Source organism: Pleurodeles waltl, chromosome 6, assembly GCF_031143425.1.
Source record: "Pleurodeles waltl isolate 20211129_DDA chromosome 6, aPleWal1.hap1.20221129, whole genome shotgun sequence".
Taxonomy (NCBI): Eukaryota; Metazoa; Chordata; class Amphibia; order Caudata; family Salamandridae; genus Pleurodeles; species Pleurodeles waltl.
This window is the reverse complement of record NC_090445.1, coordinates 1389569205-1389595108: the sequence shown is the minus strand read 5'-3', so window position 1 is coordinate 1389595108 and position 25904 is coordinate 1389569205. Positions and strand designations below refer to the sequence as shown.

General features: G+C 43.3%; 1 protein-coding gene across 5 annotated transcripts in view; it reads left to right on the top strand.

Moving 5' to 3' along the window:
* The window catches only part of CROCC (ciliary rootlet coiled-coil, rootletin), a 312203-nt gene that overhangs the window by 153753 nt on the left and 132546 nt on the right, over positions 1 to 25904 (top strand). For all 5 annotated transcript variants that reach the window (XM_069240717.1, XM_069240716.1, XM_069240714.1 and 2 more), the window contains 7 exons: positions 2434 to 2561; positions 2801 to 2970; positions 7268 to 7447; positions 8409 to 8543; positions 8788 to 8931; positions 10693 to 10931; positions 16675 to 16834. In XM_069240717.1, the coding sequence (XP_069096818.1) occupies positions 2434 to 2561; positions 2801 to 2970; positions 7268 to 7447; positions 8409 to 8543; positions 8788 to 8931; positions 10693 to 10931; positions 16675 to 16834 (1156 nt within the window). The remainder of the gene's footprint in view (positions 1 to 2433; positions 2562 to 2800; positions 2971 to 7267; positions 7448 to 8408; positions 8544 to 8787; positions 8932 to 10692; positions 10932 to 16674; positions 16835 to 25904) is intronic.

The following is a 25904-nucleotide window of genomic DNA, read 5'->3' as shown; positions in this document are numbered from 1 at the left end:
ACAACATATTTGTGGAGCTCATTATTATGAAAGACAGTGCATTGGAAATTAAAGGATCGGCCAACGTGGTTGTTTAGAGACGGCCCCACACGTCATCGTTTTTACTTATTTTTTGCCAACAAATACAGAAACAATGTATTGTTATATCTGTATTTACTTAAAACATAAAACAAGGAAGTTTGTATGTTTCTTGAGTGACGGTGTTATCAGTCATGACTGCTGCGCAATATCTGTACACATTTGCACCATGGAGAGTCACAAAAGTCAAATAGTTTCCTTTAAAATGCCATTTGTGCACACGTTTGCACTAAAACGCTAATGTTTTCACTTGAGAGAATTGTTGTAATGTATGAAATTGAAAATAGTGCTACAACCCGACAAACATTCAGTATTGGGTGTATCATTACAATTTAAATAAATGTGGAAATACTCTAATTGTAATTTAATTCTCTCCCAGACCACAACATAAATATGGATAATGCACAGATCGGCAAAGCAAATTATTATAAATATGGATAAGTACAACTGGAAATGGTAAAGAAAAAACACAACATCGAGCTCTGTTTATATTCAGTTTGGAATTACTGTATGCGGAATATTCAGTGCAAGCATTTATGTGTAGTGGTGCGGTTTCCTAGCTTCTGCTGTGTATGGGGCTTATAAATGTCACTGCTGTGCCTCTGCGGTTGTTGAGATTGCAGTTTGTGTACAACTGTCCATTGTGTGTTTCCTCAGGGTGTGTGTGTACTGTGTGTAGTGCAGTCTGTGACACTGCAGGGCTGTGTACATGGTTTGCAACGTAGATGTGTGCAGCATGTCTTTGTGTGGTTTTACTTTTGTTCATATGTAGAGCAAGTGTGGCGTTTAACTGTTGTGTGGTAGTGTAGTGTGGCTGTGTGTGTGTGTGTGCAGAAGGTGTGTAGGCGTGCAGTGGACGTGGCTGTGCAGTGAGTGTGCTTGTACAGTGGGGGTGAAGCAGTGGGTTGTGTTGCATGGGGTTGTGGTTGTGAAGCATTTTCCTCTGGCTGTGAAGAGCGTGCTGGTGAGTTGTGCACCTTGGAGGTGTGGTTCTGTAGTGTTGCTGCGGCAGCTAGAAAAGCTTCACTGGGTGTTACCATGGAGCAGTGCTTGCAAACAGTTCAGCTCTCTGAGCTTTCGTTGTAATAAATCACAGAGGGAGACGGAGAGAGGGCGAGGCAGCAGCCGTGTAAAAAGTGCGAGCAAAGGCAGAGAGAAGGGAATGGAGGAAGGTGGTGGTATACAAGGTGTCTGTGATAGCTCAGAAGAGCGGCATGGGGTTTTTAGAGAGGCCTCGGACACACTGAATCACGAGAAGGACGAGAGCTCACGATTTCGGTGCAGGTGGAGGGATAGATTTGGGAGTGAAATGGTGTGAGACAGTGACTCAGCTCGAGGTGAGGGTGTATAACTTGTTGATGACGATGTTCAGTGAGGGTACCCACTTAAGATCATGTGAGGATGTGCAGGATGGAGACCACTTGGAGTGTGGAAGCGTGAGTACAGTGCAGCTGGAGAGTTCAGCAGAGGGGGTTTTATGTAGACAGGGTAGGGCAGAGTATTGGTGCTTTTGGTAGGTTTCTGATGCTCACTGGAGTTTCGAGTGGGCAGAGTGAGGGCAAGTGGGTAGATGAACAAAGTAGGGAGCCGGGTGGGAGAGGTGCGGGGGGGAAAGGAGAGAGAGAGAATATGAATGAATATAAGACACGAAGAGAGCAAGAAAGGCAGTTAAAGAAACAAAGAGAAACACTCCACTCACAGACACAAGTACAGAAACACTTTTGTAGCCAACCACAAGAAAGCCCAACATTGTGAGACAGCAGAGTCGCTTCATCTCTCCAGACAGCAGAGTCTCTTTCTCTCTTTATCGTTCGCTGTCTTTTTCTGACTCTCTCACTCCCATCTTTCTCCGCCACACACTGAAGATATCTAACTCGAAAGACCACAAAGATCAACTGTGTGGGTTAAGCTGGAGGATGTCCCCTGGCTGTGATGCTCGCCAAAGCTCATGGAGCCATACCGGGGTAAATTTAGTGTGTGTGGCGACCTGGCAGCTACTTTGGGCCTGTGCGATTTGAGACTGGTGGTGTCAACATGAGCTTTCGATCAATCATAGGTTCTCTTCTATTAATTCAGAATTGAATCCAACTTGCTCTCCTCTGCATCTGAGGAACAGCATATCGAGGAAATGGTCATTTCACATCTCGGGGTAGTGGTAGTGCTTTACCGTTCTTGGTCTCTACTCTCTATCTCTGGATCACCTCTGCAGAGCCCTGAGCATTTTTGTGTGGAGCAGAACATGTGCCTGAAATTACCCTATCTCTATTGTGTGACAGGGAATTACGAGGCCCGTTTGAAGGGAAGACCTAAGTCTGCTAGAGAAAAAAGTAACCTGCTTTGTTACCTGTCTTTCAGGTCTGACAAAGAGGCCCTCGAGACAGCACTGTTTGAGAACCAGCAGCAGCTCCAGCAACTGGAGATCAAAAAACAGCAAGTGGAGGCAGAGAGTCAGAGCTTGTTGCTGGCAAAGGAGGCCCTGCAAGGTATTGTACGAGCAGGCAGACAAAGAAAAGCCTCTATTTCTTTACATCTGTACAGTACAGCCTTCATCGATTCTTTGCATTCTCTGTATGTCCATATCTCATTTGATATCTTTATTTTTCCCCTCCTACCCAATCACTTCTTTGATTTATTCTAGCTCCCATTTTCTACATTTAGAAGTGGCCCCCAGCCCTTCATGCACGCTATGCCTGCTCACATCTTTCTTGTGCCCTTCTTCCAGGTGAAATCCTCAGTGTGCGGAAAGAGATGGAGCTGGAACGGACCAAAGCTGAGCGAGACAAGGAACTCTTGGGCCAGAAACTGATGTACATGGAGCAGGAGGCTCAGGCTTCCCTGAGAAATGAGCAGGTGGCCCACGAGGAGGATGTGGACCGGATCCAGCAAGAAAAGGTGATTGCTCCTTCTGCTTGGCAGCAGTCAGGCCAATCCATGCATTCCAACTGGCTACATTTGGGTGCTAGGAGGAATTCAAGAGTGAAACTCAGCAGACCTCCAGAAAAAGAGCGGCAGCTGCCTCCTCGCTATCAGATCAGGGTCCCCCTCATGTCTACTCTGGATACAGTCGTCAAGCCGTCGTAAAGGGATTGTACACAAATGAAGCATCTGGCCTCGGGATATAATCCTAGGAAAACGGAGACAGCTTCCATAAAAACAACTCTCCAGTATGTCATTACCTCACCACCACATTAGCATTCCTACCCCCAAGTCCCGCATGGCTCTTGCACAGCTTCTTAAGTATTAGAAAATTGTGTAACTCCCTTCTTTACAAATATTATCATCATGTGCCTAGGCAAAGAAATAATTTCTTCCACTTTAATAAGTAGATTGTTAGATCTCAGCAAACTTAATGGTTCCCATCTCTTCACTAACTTGACCCTTCTTTTAAAAGAAATGAGGAAGTAGTTACTAAAACATTCCCTATCAAAGAGAAGGGATATCAATTTGTGGGTTTGAAAGCTATGTTGTGCTGCAGGCCAGACCATAGAGCCTTCACATTCTCCTGAAGAGTACAAGGGATGCCTTGGAGATAGTGGATGAGGTTAAAAAGACTTTGCTACACCTTTCGGTTGCCTCTGACACAACTTAGCCAGCATATAAATGCACCCCCTTCCAGGTGAAGGTAGAAGTAATAATTGGTAGACGAAGGCATTACATTGATTCTGCTGCTTGGTATCTAACATGCCAATCTGTTAAACTGAGCTTGGTTTCTACACTCAGACTATGTCTCACAAGGGTCGCCATTGCAGCTGGTTCTTTGTAGCATACAACACCTTTCATTTTGGTCAGTTCGTGATATCATGCTCGTTTACCACTTAAACTCCAAGCATATGTATGCTTCTGAGCAGGTCACTGGCATTCCTATGTATACTGATTCAGTGCTCCAGCTCAGAAGTCTTGGTAGAGCTAGGAAACTTGGCATTGCAGTACTGCTTCCTTTGGAACTGTATTAAAATCCTAAAACCCAAAACGTTGGTGTTAGTTTAAGAATGCCCTACATTCCAAATCTGTCATTTGTCTTTTGAAAGTTACTTATTTATTTTAATATATGGACCACCCACTGAAGCCCTACCCTCTGTTCCTGAAGAAGATATATCCTATGCTGCTTGTTATTCAGCCAAGTAAAGACTGCTGCAATTCTCTTGCTGTTGGACTCTCCATAAAACAGAATTCTGCAGCACAATTGTTCCTTAGTGCCGAGCGTCAGACATCTGCACAAACGAGATCTTTGCAGATTACCAGTGAAACAGTTAGAGGAGGCTTGTCTAGCGCTAAAGAGTTTATGGGGAATGGCACTGCTTGTCTCAGACATTGCCATTAGATATGCCCCTCTCCGCACCCACTGATATCCACCTGCCCACGGGCACTGATTCATTGCTATGCTTGCTCCTCCTCATGTAAATCCCACTCACTCAACCAGACACATTGCTTCATTGCACTGATTCCCGTGGCCAGGCCTGGGATTTCTGTTGCTCTTCTGAGAATGTATTTCCCTTAGTGACATTACAGGACTTGTATCTTCGTGGGACATAATCTTGTGAAAGGACGCCAAGCCACATCCCCTTTGCATATGTGCATTTCCCGGGAAACATTTCCCTCAATAGGGCCAGTACTTTCAACCATTGATTTGTGCCTTTGGTACCGATATGTTTTTTTTTTTAACTGTTTCAGGTTCATTACATTTAGCTGTGTGCAGAGGCAGCCATTGGTTCAGCGCTTTTCATACATACTCAGTCTTTCTTTGTTGGCATTTATTCCCTAAGCCAAATGTATGACGCCACAACTCTTTCTGGAATTGTCCAAACGTGAACACAGCTAGTATTATTAACAAGGGTGTAACCTTGGTAACAGTGCATTGCATCCTATTTAACTGTCTAAAGCTGGCTATACAAGTTTGAGATAATTTCAACATTTGGTTAAACACTGAATAGCGTGACTGACCTTCTGACACTACGATTTAACACGGATGTATTAAAGGGCAATAGTAAATCAAAAGTTAGTTTGGATTTCTATAGACCACCAAATGTAGTGCAAGTTGGAAAGAAGATTTAGGAAACAACCGTCAAACAATATACAAAAACAAGATGTGGTAATCCTGGAACTCTTGTAGCTTTCCATTCACCTTTAAATATAATACAAGAAACACAAAAAGGCTAATTTTCAGAATGTATTAGGCTACTAAGCTTTGAAAAAACTGTTTCACATTATAGTCGAAATGCAGTCACTGCCAGCCCTACGGTCACCTTTCTCCTGTCTCAGCAACTCTGTAATCTGCCCTATTTTTATTCTATAGAGAAAGTAAATAGACACTGCATTGCCTATGGGATCATATTAGTGATTGTAAATATTTCTTTTTACCTGACTTGTGCCCATTCAGCCCAAAACTGGTACAGATTTGACTGCTGTTGAAGGAAGCCAACATCCTTCCGGCTCACATAGAGACACTTGCGCTGCAAGATTCCTGAAATTGCTCTATTTATTCTACAAGATCTAACTGTTCACACTCTTCAGTGACTTACTAGTTCACAATTTTTTTTGTAATATCTGGAACCCTGCACGTATGAAACCTACTTCTACAAAAGCTCTACCTAGCCCTGAGCAACCTCCGTCCAATTTCCTTTTTTATCACATTCTGTAAAAACGTAGTTTTTACAACCTCGGAAGTTTGCAAATGAGAACAAACTGCTTGACACCTTTGAAGCCGGCTTTTGGCCACATCACACTACCACGTTAGCGGTAGTGTGTATAGGCAATATCTTTTGCAAGATGGAAGTAGCGTCAGAGCACTGATTTTTGCGAGATCTGTTGGTGGTTTTGGCACCTTCGACAGTTAGCTTCTCATTATGTTATTGATTTAAATAAGTATTTCAGGAATAGTGCTAGCTTGGGTCCAGTCATTGTTACAGGACAGAGTTCATGCTACCTCCTTTTTCCTCAGGCAAAGATTTGAGCTGTGGTGTCCCTCAAGGATCAATTATTTCTTCAATCCCTTTCAATCTGTACATGGAATTAGAAACACAAGCTGTGGCAATTGTGAATTCTGGAAAATCATCCTTTTCAGATTCCGGAGGTGTGCGGGGTTCGAATAAGTCCAAGACTCTGCTCATGCTCCTTATCCGGAGTGACGGTTTGAGAAGCCCATAGTGTCTGGTATTGAATGCAATTGAATGAGGGCAAATCAAATATGGATCAGCAGGTTTTGTAAGGGAGATCTTCGAATGGCTGAGACCTGTTTCTCCTGGTCTTTGTAGACCTATCATGGGCTTACGTCATCTTAACAGGAAGAAATGTGAATACGCTTCAAGTTGAAACTCATTCATGCACACAAGTTCTTAGCAACTGGCTTAATTTTTCTGCCTTTGCAATTGTTGTGGCCTGTATGAATATGTGGATAACAGGGTGCAAGAGGACGTAACTTAAGAAGTGAGAGAGGTTTAAGAATCATGCTTCACTAAAAGCGCAAAATCCAGGGTGAGGCCATTCGCCTGAGAGGATATCATGCCGGAAAGTCCCTAGGGCAGGTAAAATTAGAGAGGATGTTTCCTATAATGAAATATTGATTTCATAATTGTCAAAAACATTCATTTACATCACTGTGGTCCACTGCTTCACCACTTCTATGGCTTATTCTTTTTGCACACTTGGTCTCTCGTACCCCTTTCCCTGCATTCTGACACATAATTGTGTCCTCCTTGAGTCGTGGGGGAGGTGGGCCATGATGGATGGCCCATTTAGACTCAGGGCATTTTTCCTTCCAGTCATCCATGGTGAATGGTGCAGCCGGCACGCTGCTTTTGTTTTTGAGCTAATCATAAAACGTCCTCTTATTGGATGTATATTGCACAGGCTAACACTTTTCTGGTGATTTCATGACTGTATATTGCCTCCTATCTGAAGAACCATTATGAGGCTCATATCTGGCATGGGCACAAATCATCCACAATGTGGTTGAGTTGTTGTGTTTCCACTAGTGGAGCATTAAAAGGCACTTTAAGTTTAAGGCACTTTAAGTTGTAATTGGTGGTTTATTTTCTATTTAGTGGGACTATCTGTTTTCTCAATAGGTAATCCATTTATGTAATATGTGAAGGTCATAAACGACATCAGACAGAGTTACTTGGAATTATTATAGTCTCCGTCTGTGCTCTGAGAAGATTCCATGCTTGACGTCCTGCTCTTGTCTTTACAGGAGACCCTGCGACTGGAGCTAGAGGCAGAGCGTGAGGAGCTGCTGCACCGCCTGACACAAGAACGAGAGGAGCTGGTGGCCCGCTGTGAATCAGAAAAGGAGGAAATGAGCGAGGAGATATCGGCTCTTCAACAGGAACGAGACGAGAGTCTCCTGATGGCAGAGAATGAGAAACAGCAGGTGGGGTTAAAGAATTTGATAGTCTATATGGAAAGGGGAATTAGGAGAGACAGTAAGCTGAGTATTGGGATATCTCAATGAACGGATAGTATCACTTTATTGAGCTGTTATGGTACTGCCATGAAGTGGGAAACTAGGGTCGGTGTGTGTGATAGAGGTTATGATGGTGAAGGATCATTTGCTGGTGTGGTTAAGTATGGAAACTTGCTCCAGTATATGAGTGTGTGGAAGTATTTATGATCTGTAGAGAGGGAGCCTTTGTATGAGAGTAAAAAGACAGTAACTTGTGAAGTGTATGTAGTTAGAATGTGGGGTAGTCCGAGCTTAGGGAGGGTATGCTTTGTGAGCTTACAGATGTGTGATGGCGGAAGCCTGGAGTAGTCTGTGGTTGGATAGAGACCAGTCTGTTATCTGGTGTGCTTGTGCCTGGAACAGTCTGAGTGAAGACAGACAGTATTGTTGTGTGTGGCTTGTGAGCCCTCAAGGTTCTGTGAGGAGAGGGATGTTGTGATGTATTAGGCAAGACCACAGTTGATACATGAGTCTGAGAAAGCCTAAGAGTGCAGGTAAATCTTTAACAAGAGTGTGTTTGTTGTATAAACCAGGGATTATTTGAGTTAATGTGGCTGAGTCAGACGGACATTTCAGAGAGACTCTGATGTTGGGTGATATGTGTGTTTGGTGCAGTCGTTGAGTGGGGGGGAGTTTGAGATGGCATAGAATATGGTTGGAAAGCAAGGATGCCCTCTCAACAACTGGATGCCTAGGTATTTGTGTCTGCTTACTAAATATAGTCGGTTTGGTATCAATGGTACTTTGAAATTTAATAGACATAGAACATTTAGAGATCTTACCGCAGGGTCTAAGCAGCAGCGCTTCAGGTGAAGCCCTTTAGTAGACAAGGGTGAATCTTTGGGACTCTCTTTACATGCCACTTCTTTATTCTATCTCCTTCATGCAGGCCCTTTCCTTGAAGGAGTCCGAGAAGAACATTTTGATGGAGAAACTTAACAACACTCAACAGAGTTTGTCCAATCTGGCGATGGAAACTGAGAGATATAAAAGGGAGTCATCAAGTCGGCAGGAGCAGGATCGGGTGTGTAGGGAGCATTGCAAGACCTGTATGGCAGAATAAAGAGGTCTACATTGCATACTGTGTTTTTCTACAACTCTCAGTGTGCAGCAGTTTTTCATTGTTAATGTGCAAAGCAGAATGTTCATAGGAAGATGCTGATTAAATTGTTTTTAAGACATAAATCGGGAAGAACAGGAAGGTGAGGGTGAGATGTTATTGACTTAGAATATTAACTGAAGATACATTGTTGCTTTTTCCTTAACAGGGCACCATTAATGCACTAACATCTGAGTTGAAGGACTTCCGTGCCCAATTTGAAGAAGCCATCAGGACTCATGAGCGAGAGGCAAAGGGACTACAAGAACAAAGCCGGGAGCTACTTAAGCAGCGGGAGTCTGCACTACGTGAGGTGAGCAGTGTGAATACAGACCAAAAGCAGAGGAAACTGACACTGTGCACTCTGTGAGGCCGAGGAAAAGAACACACACACCAGGAATGGAAACATTCAACACAAGGTGATCAAAGTACATGGCAATGCAAAATAAAATCAAAGTAAGAGGACATTTCTAGTGTGGTTTGGCCATGGAGCTTCATTTGGCACACAATTTGAAAACTAAAATAAATAAAAAAATCTGCAACTGCATGCCATAAGTAATTAAAACAACAAAAGATGAGAGAAAAACATCCATAAACCAAACTCTGTAATTATAGGCAAAGTCAACAAAAAAGCTTCTTGTTTTCCCTAACTCTAAGAGGGACATCATTGCGGACCATATAATGATAGGCGCTGAAGCTAAATAAGCCATTAAACTCACCAAATATCTTATAATTTAAAAGGACTCAATAAGGTCTGCAACATAGGTCTAATTCTGCTCATATCATGAGGGTATCCTGGAAATGTGCCACACTGAGCCATAAAGGGGTTTACTGAGCAAAGATAAACAGCTTTCAAGATCTAAAATATAATTGTGGTCAAATGCTTTTCAGTTGTTTCACCTACTGCAAATGTAATAGACACCACCACAGACACCAAACAAGAATTGCCTAGTAAAATATGCCAAAACCAGATAGATGGGACAAGTAAGGGGGCCCTTACAAGGAACCCGGCTGACATTGGACAGTGCCAAATGAGCACTGTAAGCAGCCAAATGTCAAGACATCTTTGAGTAAAGTAGCAACATGGGTCCTGGCAAACTAATCCGAAGGACATATATATGGTAACAAAGTCAGTTAATAATTTTGAGATTAAAGAAACTTGGCCAGGGATCACAACTCCATGAGCTATCAGAAGCCATCTTTTTTCTTCATCATGCTGGTCGTTGCCTCCTTTGTGAAATCTCTGAGCAACCAACTGACCAGTCCCTCTGGCTTTCAAGCTTGTATTTGTGGTTGGAATTCTTTTGATTCATTCAGCAAAGGTAAATTCTGAATCTCCGTCTAGACTACTCCATTTTCTTCTTCTGATTAACTTGGCAAATCAGAATTTGTGTTTCTGGAATTACCAAAACATGCAAACTCCATCCTGAAGCATGTGATATTTACAATTATGGCCTTTTCCAGAGTTGACCCAGACTGCTGGCACACCCACAAAGTGAAGGAGGTGTCAAAATGTAAGTCCATTTACAGAAGGCGAGATGAGGGAAGGTACTCTCCCAGGCTCACACTTGGCGTCCCTTGCTGAATCTTATAGAAATGTACTGGCTAATAAAAATTGGTATTTTGCCATACATCCTTGAAAAAAAGAAAGGCTGATACAATAATTACCATCTTATAAGCTTTAACTGACATTACATAAGTATCTGAGCTGTGAAATCAGATTCGTTCCAGATGTTTCAGTGTCTCTCAGTGGTATGTGTTCTCTGAATTGGTCGCAGGCACATTTAGCTGTACTAGAAAGGTTGTCCTATAAGCAATTGCCCACTGAGTCTTGTTAAAGTAACCCTTCTGCAGATCATTAGTTGGTTACTTGACCACAGATGTTTGGCAGTGGGATATCATTTTGTCAGAGGAAAATAATATTGTCATGTATTTTTCTGGCCAGTTATTAATGAAAACATTTTGAATTTGCTGCAGGCAGACACAAGACAGCTGTGAAAGTGAGGTATACTAGCTACTGATTGCAAACTCTCCTATAAAGATCTTTGAAATACACCTCCTATGTGTATTTCAGGTAGAGGAACTAAAGACCCAACTGCGTGTGCTGGAAGATGCCCGGGACTCAATTCGCAGAGAGCTGATTGAGGCACATCGCCGGGTCCGTGAAGGTCAAGAGGAGCAGGAAATTCAGCGAAAGGAGTCTCTGGATCTACGCCGTGCCCTCAACGATGAGGCTAAGGAGAAAGAAGCATTGCAGAAGTCCAATGAGGAACTGAGGGCAGGAGTTAAACGAGCAGAGAGCGAACGCATCAGGTTAGAAAAAGCAGAGAAAGTGAACCATGGGTGTTGTAAATGTGAGAGGATCAGAGCAGGTACTCATTGAGTGTGCAAAATTAGGTATGGTCTGTGGGTAGGACAGGTGAGCCAGAGGGGACAATATGAGAGAGGTTGACAGAACCAATACATAGTGAATAAAATTGGGTCACTGCATCACAAAGGAAGTGCATTTGAACTGTAAATAACTGTGAATGATATGACAACAAAGTCATGCATCAGTGAGAAAGTGAAGGGATTTTCTTGGAGGAATAGAGTCACAAGTGAAGCAATGTGAGAAGGTCAGAACATCTACACATTGGATAAGGAAACAGGGTAGGTTTTGTGACATCAAGGGAGTCAGACAGGGCTAATTGAAGAGGATCTAAGAGCAAAGACATTGGGTAAGGAAAGATGTGGTGCTAGTTCCCCCCACCCATGTAAGTTCCTGATGAGGGCCGTTCAAAGCCTTAAAGTTATAATTTTGCAGCAGTGTTATATGATCATGTCTGATGACCACTGACAGCACATGCATGCTATGTTTCTGGACTTTAAAAGCCCATAGACAGGTGAAGGACCATGCAACATTACATTTGGTGATCTCAAAATGTTTAAACAAAATAACATCCTTGGGGAGTGCAAGAGGCACATTGGGAGGTATATAAATGGACTTTCATAGCCAACAGAAAATGTGGTGGTTTTGTTTCTAGGAGGCAGATCAATAGTAAGGCCTCATCACGAGTGCCTATGAGGGAAGCGCATGTATAGAATGTTAATGCAAAATAAATTGCCTTAATGGGCTACCAGGCTAGGCACAGTAGTTTCCTTTTTTACAACTCATGATACTTGTGTTTTGAGACTTTTTAAAACCATGTCAATTTTGACATATTAGGGAACTGAGGCACCAATGAATAAGTGATGGTGTGCCCAGGACTACACAATTAGGGTCAAATGGGGAAGTCAAAATTCAAATACATGTTATATTACTACAGTAAGGATGCCACATTTTATACCTCGCCCACCTCAATATACAGTTGTGGAGCCCATATCTGGAATATTGTGTTCACTTCCACAATTTCCAGATGAAAGAAGACCGGTTAGAACAGTTCAGAGAAAAGTGACCAAAATGTTATGTGGTTTGCATCATGTTCTATGAGCAGAGGTTTCCAAATCTAACTGTACTCTGAAGGAAAAAAATAGCTGCTTGCTATAACATCTCTTTTTCACTCCTTCCGTCAATCTGAAGAAGGTGGTCTCTGAACACTATTGTTCAAGGTCTACTCAGTAAACGTTCAGAATCATCATTCATTCATGTATTCCTGTTTTATCAATGTCTGAATTTGCTCCTTTTGTGTCATATGGATTTGTAGGTGTCACTGTTATTTCAAATGTAGATCAAAGAAATTTAACACACATTCTAGTTGATTTCCCCGGATTAGGGACAAGAGCCTAATACCACTTTATTACTACACCCAAGGGAGTGCAGGAATCGTTTCCCCTGCCCTCCAAACTAGGTGGCACAACCTTTTACCAATCCATTAGGAAACTTATACTATGTAGGGGAACCTTATGTATACAGATTTGCTGGAACATCCTACTGACCTTAAATACCACAAGATTACAAATAGGAATCTTCTAGCCACCCTCTACTAGGCCAGGCATGACCTTCTTAACCATCTAATACCACCAGAGGCTATGTGCAAGGTCTTCCTGCATATCCTCTAGCACTCTAGGCAATGAGCAAGATCTTCATGCCATCTACTAGGTGTAGAAATTATCTTTTCTACTTTTGGATACCATACGTTTGTGTAACAGGACTTCAACATGTTAACATCACCCCCACCCTCCACCTTTCCCCAGACCAGGCACAGCAAGATCCTCACAGCCTTTAATTACCATACAATAACAATGATGTGCCTGAAAAGAAACCCTTTACAATAACCACATGCAAAAATGTTTGGTAAGCTTGTGATGGGATAAGGATTGCACTGTTTTTCCTGTCTTTCTTTGGTACAAAGGGCAACATTTAAGAATTTGGCGGATGGGTTACCCCATCAAAAATGTGACCAATATCCCTCCTGCCTTATTACATGTGCCATAGAATATTATGCAGTTATAATAAGGCAGATGGGATATCTAAAAGATCAGTCCCAAAGTCGTACAGAAGCCTAGAACCCATATTGATTGTTAGAAATTGGATAATTATTTGGAGTGGATGGCTACCCACCTTATAGAATAGTCAAAAACCTTGTCAGAGTAAATCTTCAGTGCACTAAATTAACCTGAGCTCAACCCCTATATCTGTGGCACAGAGCAGATAGGCATAATTTAAGAGTAAAGAATGTAATAAGCAAAGTAGCAGAAAAACAGTAATAATCCAAAAAGGGGCACTAGATCGCGGTAGAACAGTGCTTAAAAGCTTTTTGAGGCTGACCACAGTGGCGCGCAGGTTGGGTAGAACAACCAGGTTCGTCCTGTTCAAAGATGTTACTTTCTGACTGTGTCCTTTAAGTCGCAGTCCACCACAGAAGTACACTTCTAAAGCCCCCCCCCAAAGGCCTCAGGCTCTCAGGGTGTCAGGCAGAGACCAATAGCGGGGACCAGTCCAGATAAAGAGGGCAATATTCAGCTTCAAATAGAGTTCAGCCTTATGACCCTTGAAGTCCATTTGTTTGTGCTGGGTACAAGAGGGAGATGGTCCAGTCCTTCAGGGCCCCTCTCAGGTCACAGATAGCAGATCTAGTCCTCTTCTGTTCTTCCTTAAGTTCAGGAATATTCTGAAGTGGGTGTCTGTATGTGCCACGTTTATGCTTGGCACAAGTGTGTGGGAGGGAATGACTCTTGGGAACAACATAACCAATGGGGTAAAAGTTCCTGGGGCCAATCCTACCTACTTTGGCCATTTTCAAGATGTTGAAAGTCTTCAACTGCACTAAACTGGGGCTCTGCAGGCTGGGGGTGTGTGTGGGGAGTGTACTGGCTGAGGGGGGGGGGGGTTTGGGGAGTTTATTATGGTAATCCTAGTGTCCTCCTACACGTAACACTAAAATCTATTGTGTAGCTGCCACTGTACCCCCAATACACTTAAAGACATAAGTCTTGTAGGAGAATTGCCTTTCCATCCTGTTATCTCCCTGTCGGGTGTGCCCCGAAGTGTAATATTTAAACCCAGCAGACCTGTTGAGCAGGATTTGACACTGTTATATGAAAGAGTATGCAGACAGCCCCGCACTCCATAATCTATGTAGTTCAGTGGAGTCAGCTCTGCCCACTCAGTTTTGCCTGTTCTTTGCTCCTGAGAAGCATTTCACACTTTTTCCCACACATATTCAGATGCTAATCCTTGGCTTGGACAAAATTGAGAGCAAATGCTAATTAGCCTGCATAAACTTCTGGCGGAGAATGGGTAACTTTCTAAACATTACCTTTCCTTATTATTTATTAAAAATCTAAGTACACCGTTCAAATGTATCATTACTATTAAACATGCTTGTTTAATTGTTTTTCCAGTTAGTCCCATTTCTCAGATACTGTAGTAGGATTTCAATCTATACTCTGGTTTTCTAAATAGAGCAGCTAATCCTATCATAGTGAAAAATAGTTTTTGGTTACTAGACACTGTTAGGACATGCCAATATAAAATTTCTGCACTACTTTTAAATATAATGCATTCTGCCTTGTGGGTGACAATGCCTGCATAGGGGTGACTTATTTATATTTAAAAGGAAGGTTTTAACCTGTCAAACAGGTGTATTTTGTCAGGTCGAATTGCATTTTTCACACTGCGGCAGTCAGACTACAGAGGGTAGGCCTGAAACCACATTTAACACTGTCACAGCAGTAAATGGCACAATAGGTGCTGCAGCCTACTAGTGACATTTAATTTACAGGCCTTGGGTACACTTTGTTCCATTTACTAGCGACTTATATGTAAGTTAAATATACCAATTAGGATTCTGCCAATTCGACCATGTTTAAAGAAGGACCAGAAGCACTTTACCACTAGTTAACAGGCTAAAGTGCACAGAGTCCTAAAGTCAGCAAAACATAAAATATATGGGGGTGACAACACAGAAAAGGCATGTTTTCTGAAATGATGCGCCATGGTACATAAGACGTCAATGTAAACTTGATTCTAGCATGTTAAAAGATGCGAGAAAAAACCTTTTGTGTACTACCTCCCCATTTTCACTGTGAAAGTGCTGAAGACAGAAAACTAGACACGTTCTGCAGGAGAGTCAGCAAGATGACCTCATTCATTATTAAAACGACTGTCTTCTTGGCATTATTGAACAATAGCACAAGATGAAAGCACTGATCTCTTATCCTCATGACAAGACAAAGCCAAAATTACTTTCAAGAAAGGTCAAACCACAGCTAGCCAGGCCATCAAGACATCTACTGACATAGTAGAACAAGGGTTTCATCCAAAAACACAGGACTGAAGTAGTAGGGATGGGTAAAGTCAAACGTGAGCCCCGATATCTAAAGAAAAGTTCTTAACCTGCGTTTTTACTACTCCTCTGTCGTGGTAGATGGGTTAAATTGGGACAATTCATGTGAAAAGCTAATTAGTCTTTTTGTCCTTTCTGAGGATCAAGGCAATGGTTTGCTGCGCCACGTCAATGTGGACAGAAAAAAACAAGAACAGGGACAGCTCAATTTGTTTCTCAGTTGACATTGAGCTTGCAAGAAATAAACACAGACAAGTGGGTGCTAAGCATTTTTGTAGTTGGACACCCCTCACAAGCCACTACGGGCACCCCCAGCAGATATATTCTGTGTTCAGGAAAAGATGAAATTATCAACTCTCTCAACAATGAACATTCCCGCTAACCTGTATTTCTTTTCTGCAAGAATTAAATCATACCATGAACAACTGACCCCACCTACAATTTCCTTTCTCATTAATTTCTTCCTATTAATACATTACATTATAACATGTCAATCAGTCATAGTAATCTTTCAAAACAGCAATCTTTTCTCCCACGAACTTCTATTGACCCAATATAGTTCTTAACCACCTCAACCCTGAGGAATCTATCCATTGAAAACAATGTTTCACTTTCATTGGTAGTCATTGCAGGCTACTATGTTTCAAAGCATGTGAATTTATGTAAGATCCTATGCTGGAGTAGGAATGTTAGTTAACTATGACAAGATGTCTCCAGTATTGATATATCTTAGTGGTTCAGATGTGATCTCCTCTGCTAACCAGTGGGACTTGCAGGCAATGTCACTTCCCCCTCTCCAGGCCCTAAAAGTGGAAAATAGCTGCAAAACGCATATCCTATTGACAGTCCACTTGTTGGCTCACATAGAAGAGCCCAAAGGCTAAAGAAATGTTTAACTGAAATGTTTTACATACTACTGTTTTATTACTGTAATGAGAAATACTAGCTGGATAATGCAGTCTATTTCATAGCATTTGAATCTATTTATGATAGCAGTGCTGGAGAAGACTTATTTTCCTTCTTTTTTGTGCGAGCCATGCCTGCCTTTTAGCACGCATAACATGCATAAACATGAAAAATGCCAAAATCCACCTAGTCCTGTGTGGGGCAGGGCACCACCCCCATTCTCCACTCACTAATATCAGAGAGAGAAGAGTTATTTGGGTAAAAACAGCTGACCTCCTTGCATCTATAATCTCTATAGGCAACATCAAGATATGTAACCAGCTCAGTTTCTAACTCACCTCTTTTTCCACCCCTTTTGATTTGTGTGTACTTTTTTACATCAGCCTGAAGCGGGCCAATGAGGAAAAGGAACAGAAGCTATCCATCTTAGAGGAGGCAAGGCTAGTAGTTGAAAAGGAGGCGGCTGATCTGCGGTCCAGCCTGCGGGAGGTAGAAAAGTCACGCTTGGAAGCTCGTAGGGAGCTGCAGGAACTCAGGCGTCAGGTAAGGCCCAGCAAGATTTCTAGATTAACTAAATCATATTAGGCCTACTTATATTGAAATATTAGTGAAGGAACACTGATATGCGCATGAGCTGAGATTGTGCATGAGGCTTGCAGAGAACTACAACAGCTTGATAAGGACTAGGCAGAGCTTAGCCCAGACTGTGCGAGCCCAGGTGAGTCCACAGTTTTCTTACTATATGCTGCCCCACCAGATATGGGTTCCAGGTAGGTGGAAGAGCTAAGCAAATAGGTAAGAACTACAGGGAGTTGCAATAGCTATGTCAACTGATGTCTTACCGATGTGTTCACACAGTACCCCCATTTTCAGCATGACACCTGCACACACGTAAGGTTATGTGCTAAGACCTCTTTTGCATTGGGAATGCTGGGTGCTGAATGAGGTAGCTATTGTCTATGCTTCTTATATCTGTGTGGCCTACTCATGCAGTCCTGGGAACTATCAGTTACTGGACAGTATATGTGTTGGGTACTGTTGTTTTCCATTTATGATCGATCGCGGACCACCACTATGGATTCACTTGAAGTACATAACCCCATTCTGCTTTTATGTTGCCTCTGATATTAACAAAGTCAAACTGTGAAATCCTACTCCAGGTAGTAGTGGTCACATTCAGAGCGGGAGTCAGTACGCAACACACAACAGTGAATATCCAGTTTGTTACGACAACTATTTTGAAGAATAGAACTGCCCTCCATGATATGTAGAATTGGACTAGTAAAACAATGAATCACAAAAAAGAGAAGGTTCAAAACTCAATCCAAAAAGATATTTATGAAATGTGCACGGTCTGTGCTAGATTTTACAGTGCATTGAGCCCTATAGCCAATGTTTTCCCTTGGAGGAGCATTTGTTTCTTCTTGGAAACCTTCGTGTTTTGCTGGTCTTAAGAATTTTTCCAATTCATGCAGTTAAAGCAGAAAAGGCATCGGGCAGAAATATGCATTATATCTATTTGGATATTTTAATTCTGTCCTGCTACTTTACTATTTTTGTGGCTATGAATGCAAGGCTAAGCCACTGAAAGGGCTGGAGACTCTGCATATGCGTTCTTAGAAAATAATCCCCCAAATCCAGCAATAATAAAAACGTTTCATCCAAACTGAAACAGGGGTTCTAGCAAGTTCTTGAAATGTTCAGGATGTCAAAAGCCAGTTCAAGCAAATTCTTGGGTTTTAGTTAATGGGTCCACCTTGAGGCTAGTAGTTGGGAGTTCTGATGCATTGGGCACAGTCACTAGGATGTGAGACCAGTTAGGGGCCCATCTGGTTTATAGTCCCTGCAAGAGCACTAGGTTCTAAATGGAGCACTCATAGCAATGTCCTTGTGAGGCACCAAACTTAGAGAGCCCTAATTTCTTCTGTGGAAAAGGTACCAGAGTCCTTGGGGATCCACAGGCTTAATACAGGGTCTAGGTTTAGGCTCAAATTAAACAGAGTGTACATGTAGAATTGTAAGTGCTACAGTGATGCTTAATAGAGTTCTAGAATCCGGTTGACTGGCCAAAGCCAATGTGGCACAATCCCAGGATTTGGAATGAAGAGCAAAACTCCTGTGTGCAATTTTGGGTCTGGGTCTGGATGGTAGCAAACATGGGCTCCTTAGAGGTACTGGGCAGATTACTGTGGCAGTGCAGGCTGCTTGATCTCTTATAAACTGCAACATACTCCTCTTGGTGCTAAACACTAAACAGCAAAACAATGGTTTAAATAAAGACCAACTAGCTAGGTTGGTAGTACTGTTTCCCTTTTCTCTTGCACTGGTCTCAGCAAAAAGAGTTCTCCAGGGTCCAGGGCATGGTAGTCACCTTAGGGAAGACACACACAACAAGATCTTGCCGCTGGCAAAGGTCATTTTTAAGCTAGTTTGAAGATTACATTTCAGAAAGTATCAAGTTGGCCCTGTAAGAGGAACAACTCCATCCAGCTTCTGAAGATCTCAAGCTAAATGCCTTCACACCAACTGACCTCTTTCCTGATGATATAATCCTGCTTCTTATACTCTGCATCTTTTTAAGAGTCAGGTAACAGCTACTGATTTTCTTTTTTCATGCTATTTAAAGAAGTATCAGAGAAGAGGAGAGAGCTATCTCGCCTGACAAGGAGGGAGCTGTAGCTAATAACTGAGGACAAACAGTGACACTGACTTCTTGTACCCACTTCTAGAAACTCTCATGGTCCCCAATTTAAAGGAAGTAGCCTGACAGAGAATCTCCATGGAGCGAACGTTTGCTGGAAACCTGACACAGTCATTGAGGCTTTAACTTAAGCCATATCTCCATCAGGGACTGGAGTGCGGTTGCTCACTAATGCTATCCAAGTGGCCTTCGATGAATAAAGAGCTGAGAGGTAGCAGACCACATCTTGGGCCCCAAACTAAACCAGCAGGGGATATCTAGTCATTAAAACTCAAAGTAGTCATGAACAAATGTTGGTCCCTGGTAAGCAAATCAAAGTTCCTGAAACGCAAGTGGCTTTTAAAAAAAAAAAAGAAAATTGCTACATCTAACCATAACTGCGCCTAAAAACTTGGTGAACAACAAAGAAGGTCTGTACCTGATAGCTCTTGCACCTGTCATGTTACAGTGCACATGGGAACCATCAATCCAATAAGAAAAGTTACATTTTTCTGCTCCTTCTACCCTGATTTATGTCATAGGATGTCAGTAATCTAATATGATATGGGAGTATTCTATCCCTGGGGAAAAATACATTGCCTTCCCTCATGCTCCTTCAGGTCTCTGGTTGGAAATGATTATTTCTAGTACTAGTGACATAAGTCTACTCAACTATCTTCAGACAAACCAGCAACTATCACAGTGGATTTAACACAATGTGATGTCACTAACTCTTCAGATGACTGTTGGTTTGAGGCAAAGCCTCCCAAATGTTTCATCATCCCTGACCTGTAATTTAGTCAGAAGAATCTGCATTCCTGCTGTCGGGGGACACCTAAATACTCAATCGGGGGGCATTCAGGGAAGTGTAGGGTAGCACCCAATAGGCTAATTACCCCTGGGGTGACTGCTTGCCCTATATGACCACTTCCTGTTGGGATTGGGTATAACCCTGTCCAAGAGTATCTTGTTCCACCTAAAACAAGATGGCGGAACCCTTCATTCATGGAGCACATTGAGCAGCCCACCTTAGGGGTGTGACTCGGGGTGTGGAACTCCTATAGCCCACACCTAGGACATATTGTTTGGGGGCACGGTCTACAAGTTTTCATGTTTATTTTGAACTTAGAGCAAGTAGGCCCAACCCCCTGCAACACAAAGCCTTTGGCTGGCAGTTTACAGTGCCACATTAGGGATCAGGAAAGGGCATTGTCTGCAGTTAAGGTAATATTTGTGTCTATATGTCAGTGCTCTTCAAGCTTGTATTTATGGTTCATAAATGCAAAGCTTTTATTATTAGGATGAGCGCTCTAAAGAAATGTAGGCTTGGACTGCACTACCGAGGGTAGCTGCATTATAAAAATGTGTACAGGCGTTTGGAAAGTTTAACAATATGATGCTGTGTAAAATCCTCCCAGAATGCTCTCTAATCAGTAGCACATATTTGAAGAAGCTTGAAACCAAGTTTGATTCTTTGCTTTAAAAATAAGATATTCACAAATAGATGCAACTAGGAAAATAACGTTTTTCTAAACTACTGTGAAGTTTTAGGTTCCATTTCTTTGTGGTGTCATTTAGTAAAATCTGCTGATGCATGATAAAATATTCATAGTGGAAAATCAGTGCAACCATTTTTAACAAGATTAAGGGAAACATGAAAATAAACAAGCATTGGCAAAGCCAATATGTCTGACATTGGTGGTCAGCTTTTTGGTTTTGTTACTGTGTGCCTTGTTTTGACATGGTTTTTTAAAAACATTATTGTTGTGAGAGCTGCCGGGCCCGCACCATTATAACAAACATTGGCAAAAAGAAAAAATATTTTTTGGTCTCAAACAGCACACAGTGCTCAGTAATCCCTTGCACTGAACAAAACTACTTTTGTGTTAAGATATGCTCCTTGTGGAAGCGCAGAATGTCGATAGATAGATAGATAGATATTTAATAAAAAGACAAGGACTTGGTTAACGTCAGTCTTAATTAGGGGGCCAAACCCACAAAAGTGCACCAATGTCTTTGCATTAGAGCAGATTTATGGCTTTTGTGAATGTACAGAAGAAGGCCAGGAAATCCTACTTCTAGAAAATATCTGTGAACTGCATTTTAGCACAAGCAAATATGCATGAGTATATGTGCTCATGCAAATATCTGTTGAGCATTTACAAGTTCACTTTCCTTCATCCACTTTTTCCCCTAACCCTGGAGGAAGTTTTACTTCTGCCCTTGTCAAGAATGAATTTCCAACCTTTCTCAGTATGGGAAAAGATCAGAGAAGATCTGATAAAAAACCCTAAAAAAGGCAAGTTGGTAGGTTTCCACTGATTCAAAAGGGCATTCCATCCCTGGGAATATTGCTCACCAGTACTTCCAGCTCCAGTATGTGACCTGTGGAATGGTGGCAAAAGAAAGGAATTGCTAGTATTCAAACTGTACTATAGTATGAGCCATGGCATAATCAGGGAGGCTAGTATCAGATCTCCTTTATAATGTAATTGCTGCCATAATTTGTCACCACACTAATTGGCACCAAAGGGACAAGTGGATGTTTTTTAAAGGACAAGTAGATTTACGACACGGCCTGCCCCCGGACCAGTAGATATTTTGTTGAATTCCACACCACTATGGGAATAGTGTGGTAGGGCAACATGCCTACTTGCATAGCTTATTTCCCACCTGTGTTGGTACTAAACTGGTCTCAGGGCAGGGAGTGGCATTCCCTAGGTCTGGGGAAGCCAGGGTTGCATATCAAAGGCAGCGGAGGCTTTGAAGCTTCTGGCCTTGGTATGCTGATTTACTAGCCACCCTGCTGGAAGCAGTGATAACACCTGCCTCCTGAGCAAGCTTTGTTTCTGGTCTCTGAGAGCGCAGAATTTTACTTTCAGGGGGATCAGAAACTTATCTGTGGTGGCAGGTTGGTCAATACAAGTCAGTCAGCACACTAGAGGACTAGTAGGTTTCATGGTGTGCCTCTAAGGTGCCCTCTGAGTGCATGTCATAATAAATCCAATACTGGCATCAGTATGCATTTATTAAGACCAGGTATTAGATACTTGTAGTAAGTTGGGTTCTCGTTTTACTACCCTGCCCACTTTTTTGCCTGGTATCAGTATGTCTTGGACTGTAGTGCCCTGGGATCCTGCTAACCATGGCCCCAGTACCAGTGCTCTCGCCCCTGAAATTGGTTGCTTGGTAACTTTTTACACCCACAATTGGCATACTGGTGCATTCATGTAAGTCCCTAGTATATGGTACCTAGGTACCCAGGGCATTGGCACACCAGGGGTCCCCCATGGGCTGCAGCATGTAGTGTGCCACCCATGGGAGTCTGCTGGCCTGCCATTGCAGCCTGCATGAAATGATGCATGCACCCTTTCACCACAGACACAAGGCTTGCCTTATATCCTGGTCACTGCACTTTGACACTGTAAGTCACCCCTCTGGTAGGCCCAAGGGCAGGGTGCAAGTGTGAGGTTACCCTTGCATGAGCAGGGTACTCCTACAAACCCAAGACTCCATTCCTTGGGCTTTGTAACTGTGGGGAACCATCTTAGGCATGTAGTGGACACTGGTCAACACGAGTAGCCCAACTACATAATGGCTTCTCCGAACCTAGGCATGTTTGGTATCAAACATGTTGAAATCATGCAACTACACTGATTCCAGTGCTAGTTACATGATTCCCCTTTACTCTGGGGGTTCCTTAGAGGATCATCCAGTTCTGCCTGTGCAGCCTTGCGGGGTCTGGCTTGCAGCCCACTCTGCTGTCGACCCCAGACGCTGTTCTGCGCTCCTTCTGGTGAGCCTGGTTCAGGTAGAGGAAGGCAGAACAAAGGATTTCCTGCAACGGAGATGTGTGACCACCTCCCCTGTGTATTACGTGTCTAACAGATGGGGTGGGATGGCCTCTGAGCACCATCAGACTGCTTCGAAGGACACATTTGCTGCCCTCCTTGCATAATCAAGTTTGCACTAGTTCACCAACCCCTGGTTCCCGCTCTGGCATGCAACTGCACAAAGGACAGGGGAGTGACCATCCCCTGTCCAGCTTCTCCCCTAGGGAAGTGCACAGAGCTCTTCCAGGTTGCCGGTTGATTCTGCCATCTTGGAAAACAGATGGGCAGAGCCCCTTGGCAGCATCAGACTGGTTAGGTCATGTAGAAGACGTCCATGACCCCCTATGGTGGGTGGGTTACTTCAGAGAGTGACCAACCCCATTTAAGGGATACTTAAGGGCTTCCCCCAGGGTGGGTTTTCAGATTCGTCAAGCAAGACTCAACAAGGAACTCTCTGCAAGATATCTTCTGCTCCTGGCCTCTGAAACAGCTGCTGGTCTGCTTTGAAACTGAAACATGTTGCTTCTGGTGGGAAGGCTCCCATTGCAACATTGTTTCTCCTGATCCTGCAAGACTTCTGCAACATCCAAGGGTGTGCATCCTCCAGGGTCACAAGGACTCTGTTTGCACCTGGAAGCACAAAGGAATCTCCCTGGAGGGAAGGAGTCACTCACCTACATTCGCAGGCACCTCAAGACAACGTCAACCGTCTGGTGGGGTCTGCTGTCCCATGGACAGCAAAAGTTTCTGCATCACAGGTGGTATGCCAATGGCCTCCTATGGGCCCTGCTTGTTTTCTGACCAACTTGGTAAACTATGGGTCCCTGCTCCTGCCACTGGAGCGGAACCCCTGTACTCCTTGATTGTTGCGCTTGCCAAAGCTTGTTGACTCTTCCTCCAGGAGATCTTCAGGCGCCAAGAAGCCCCAGCTTCCGGCACTCTGCAGCTCACAGATCAGCCCCTCTCCTGCAGCTGTTGCGACATGCGACTTTTATTTTGTTGTGCTGCTGAGGCCTCCTTGTGACTCCCTGTGTCCATAGCCTGCGGGTCACTCGTGGGGGCTCCAACGAATTCTCTTGGCCTTCCTGCATGCTGAGGGCCAGCCCTGACTCCCCTCCTCCGTCAACCTAGCTGGCTGTATGAGGGACATCGGCGACTGGATGTGTCAATCCAAACTTAAATTTAACTATGGCAAATCTGAGGTACGTATTTTAGATAACGACTCTCCTGTTCCCCCTTTAACATGTTACTCAGAGGCCTTTACCAGTCTGCCTCCTCCTAAAGGTCAGGTAAAAAGCCTAGGTTTTGTACTGGATTCCCGCCTTACGATGGAACCACAAGCTAAGAAAATTTCCTCTTTCTGTTTTGGCTTCATTAGATCTCTCAGGAAGATTCTCAATCTTCTTCCCATCTCATCTAGAAGAATCTTGGTCCAGGCACTGGTTCTTTCCAGACTGGATTATGGGAATTCTCTTTATCTTAGTTCCCCGGAATATGTATTCAGGAAACTGCAGATTGTACAAAACACGGCAGCTAGGCTCCTTATGAACTGTCCTAGACATCTATCTGCCAAGCTGGCTTTTGCAACACTCCATTGGCTGCCGATTAAACAGCGTATACATTTTAAATCCATGTGTATCACCCATAGAGCCCTACACAACAAAGGTCCATACTTCCTCAGAAAATGTATTTCCATCTACGCCCCTTCGCGACACTTAAGATCTTCTTCCACCCGACAGATTCATATACCCCGCGTCAACAGATCATGGGGAGGAAACTCCTTCAGTATTAAGGCTGCTCGTCTTTGGAATGCCCTACCTCTTGAGCTCCGCCATGAATCTTCAGAATCTCTTTTTAGGAAGAAGATGAAAACCATTCTCTTTAGTCGTTATCCTGTCCTCCTGCCTTTCTTATAATCCTTCCTGTACCTTTAGCGCTGGGATGCCCTAGGGTAGCTACGCGCTCTATAAATGCATAAAACTAAACCTGGCCACCTCCGAGGGTGCTGGACTCTGCCCCCATACTTTTAAGGTCCTCCACGTCTGGAATCCGCCCCTGGGTTCCACCAGCCTAGTCCACAGATTGCGAGAGCAGCTGGACAATCTGAGGCTTCCACTGACTTCAGGGATAGTCCCTTATGCCCTCTGCATCCGGGTCCCCTGGTGTAGGTACTCCTGTCTTCTGGGTATCCTATCCTTTGGTGGGGGCACTCTTTAACCTTCCTCTTGTCTGTTTGTTTCTCCGGAGTCCGCTGGGAAGGGTCCTGAAACACACAAACTCCAACCACTGCTTTTCTGTGTTAGTCAATGGGACGACTTGGTAGGTAACCACTTTGCACCTGGTCGCTTGGGACACTTAACATACTGACCTCTGGTGTTTTTATCTACCCTTAGGTAACTACCACACTTACCCTGGTTGGGTTCACTATCTCACATTCCACTTAGTGTATGGTTTGCCTATCCCCCCAATAGGGCCCTACATATGCTTGTTATTCTGTGTATATATTGTGTGTAGATACCTCCAAAGGAAGATATACCAATGCTAGTCTAGTAGTTAGTGCTGTAATAAAGAATCCTTTATTTTTGCAACAATAGTGTTTTTTTTTCTTGTGAGTGAGTTACTGCCTGACTACTGCGGTAATGACCAGTCCCCAGTACATTCCTTGAGATGGCTTCCCTTTTTACTTGCAATATCTAGTAGATGAACTAGACACCACTAGGATATATCTGCTCATGCAGGTATGTCCTCACATAAAATATAATTCACCCTGCCTTAGGGTTTCACGGCCGGCTGTAGAAGTGACTTGCATATATTGTATGCAGTGACTTTGGCATGCATGGTACACAGTAAGTGTGCCATGTTGTGTTTTCACTCACAGTTTTTACCATGTCAAACTGTCTGCAGTGGCAATGTGCATATAATTTGTGTGCGGGTGGCAAAATACATGCTACAGCCCTTAGGGACCCTCTTTAGTACCCATGCCCTAGGTATCAGGGGTACAATTTACTAGGGACTTACAGGGGTGCTAAAGTGTGTGCCAATTGTACACAATTGAGCATTTCATGTTTTATAGAGGAAAGAACACTGGCACTAGAGCCTG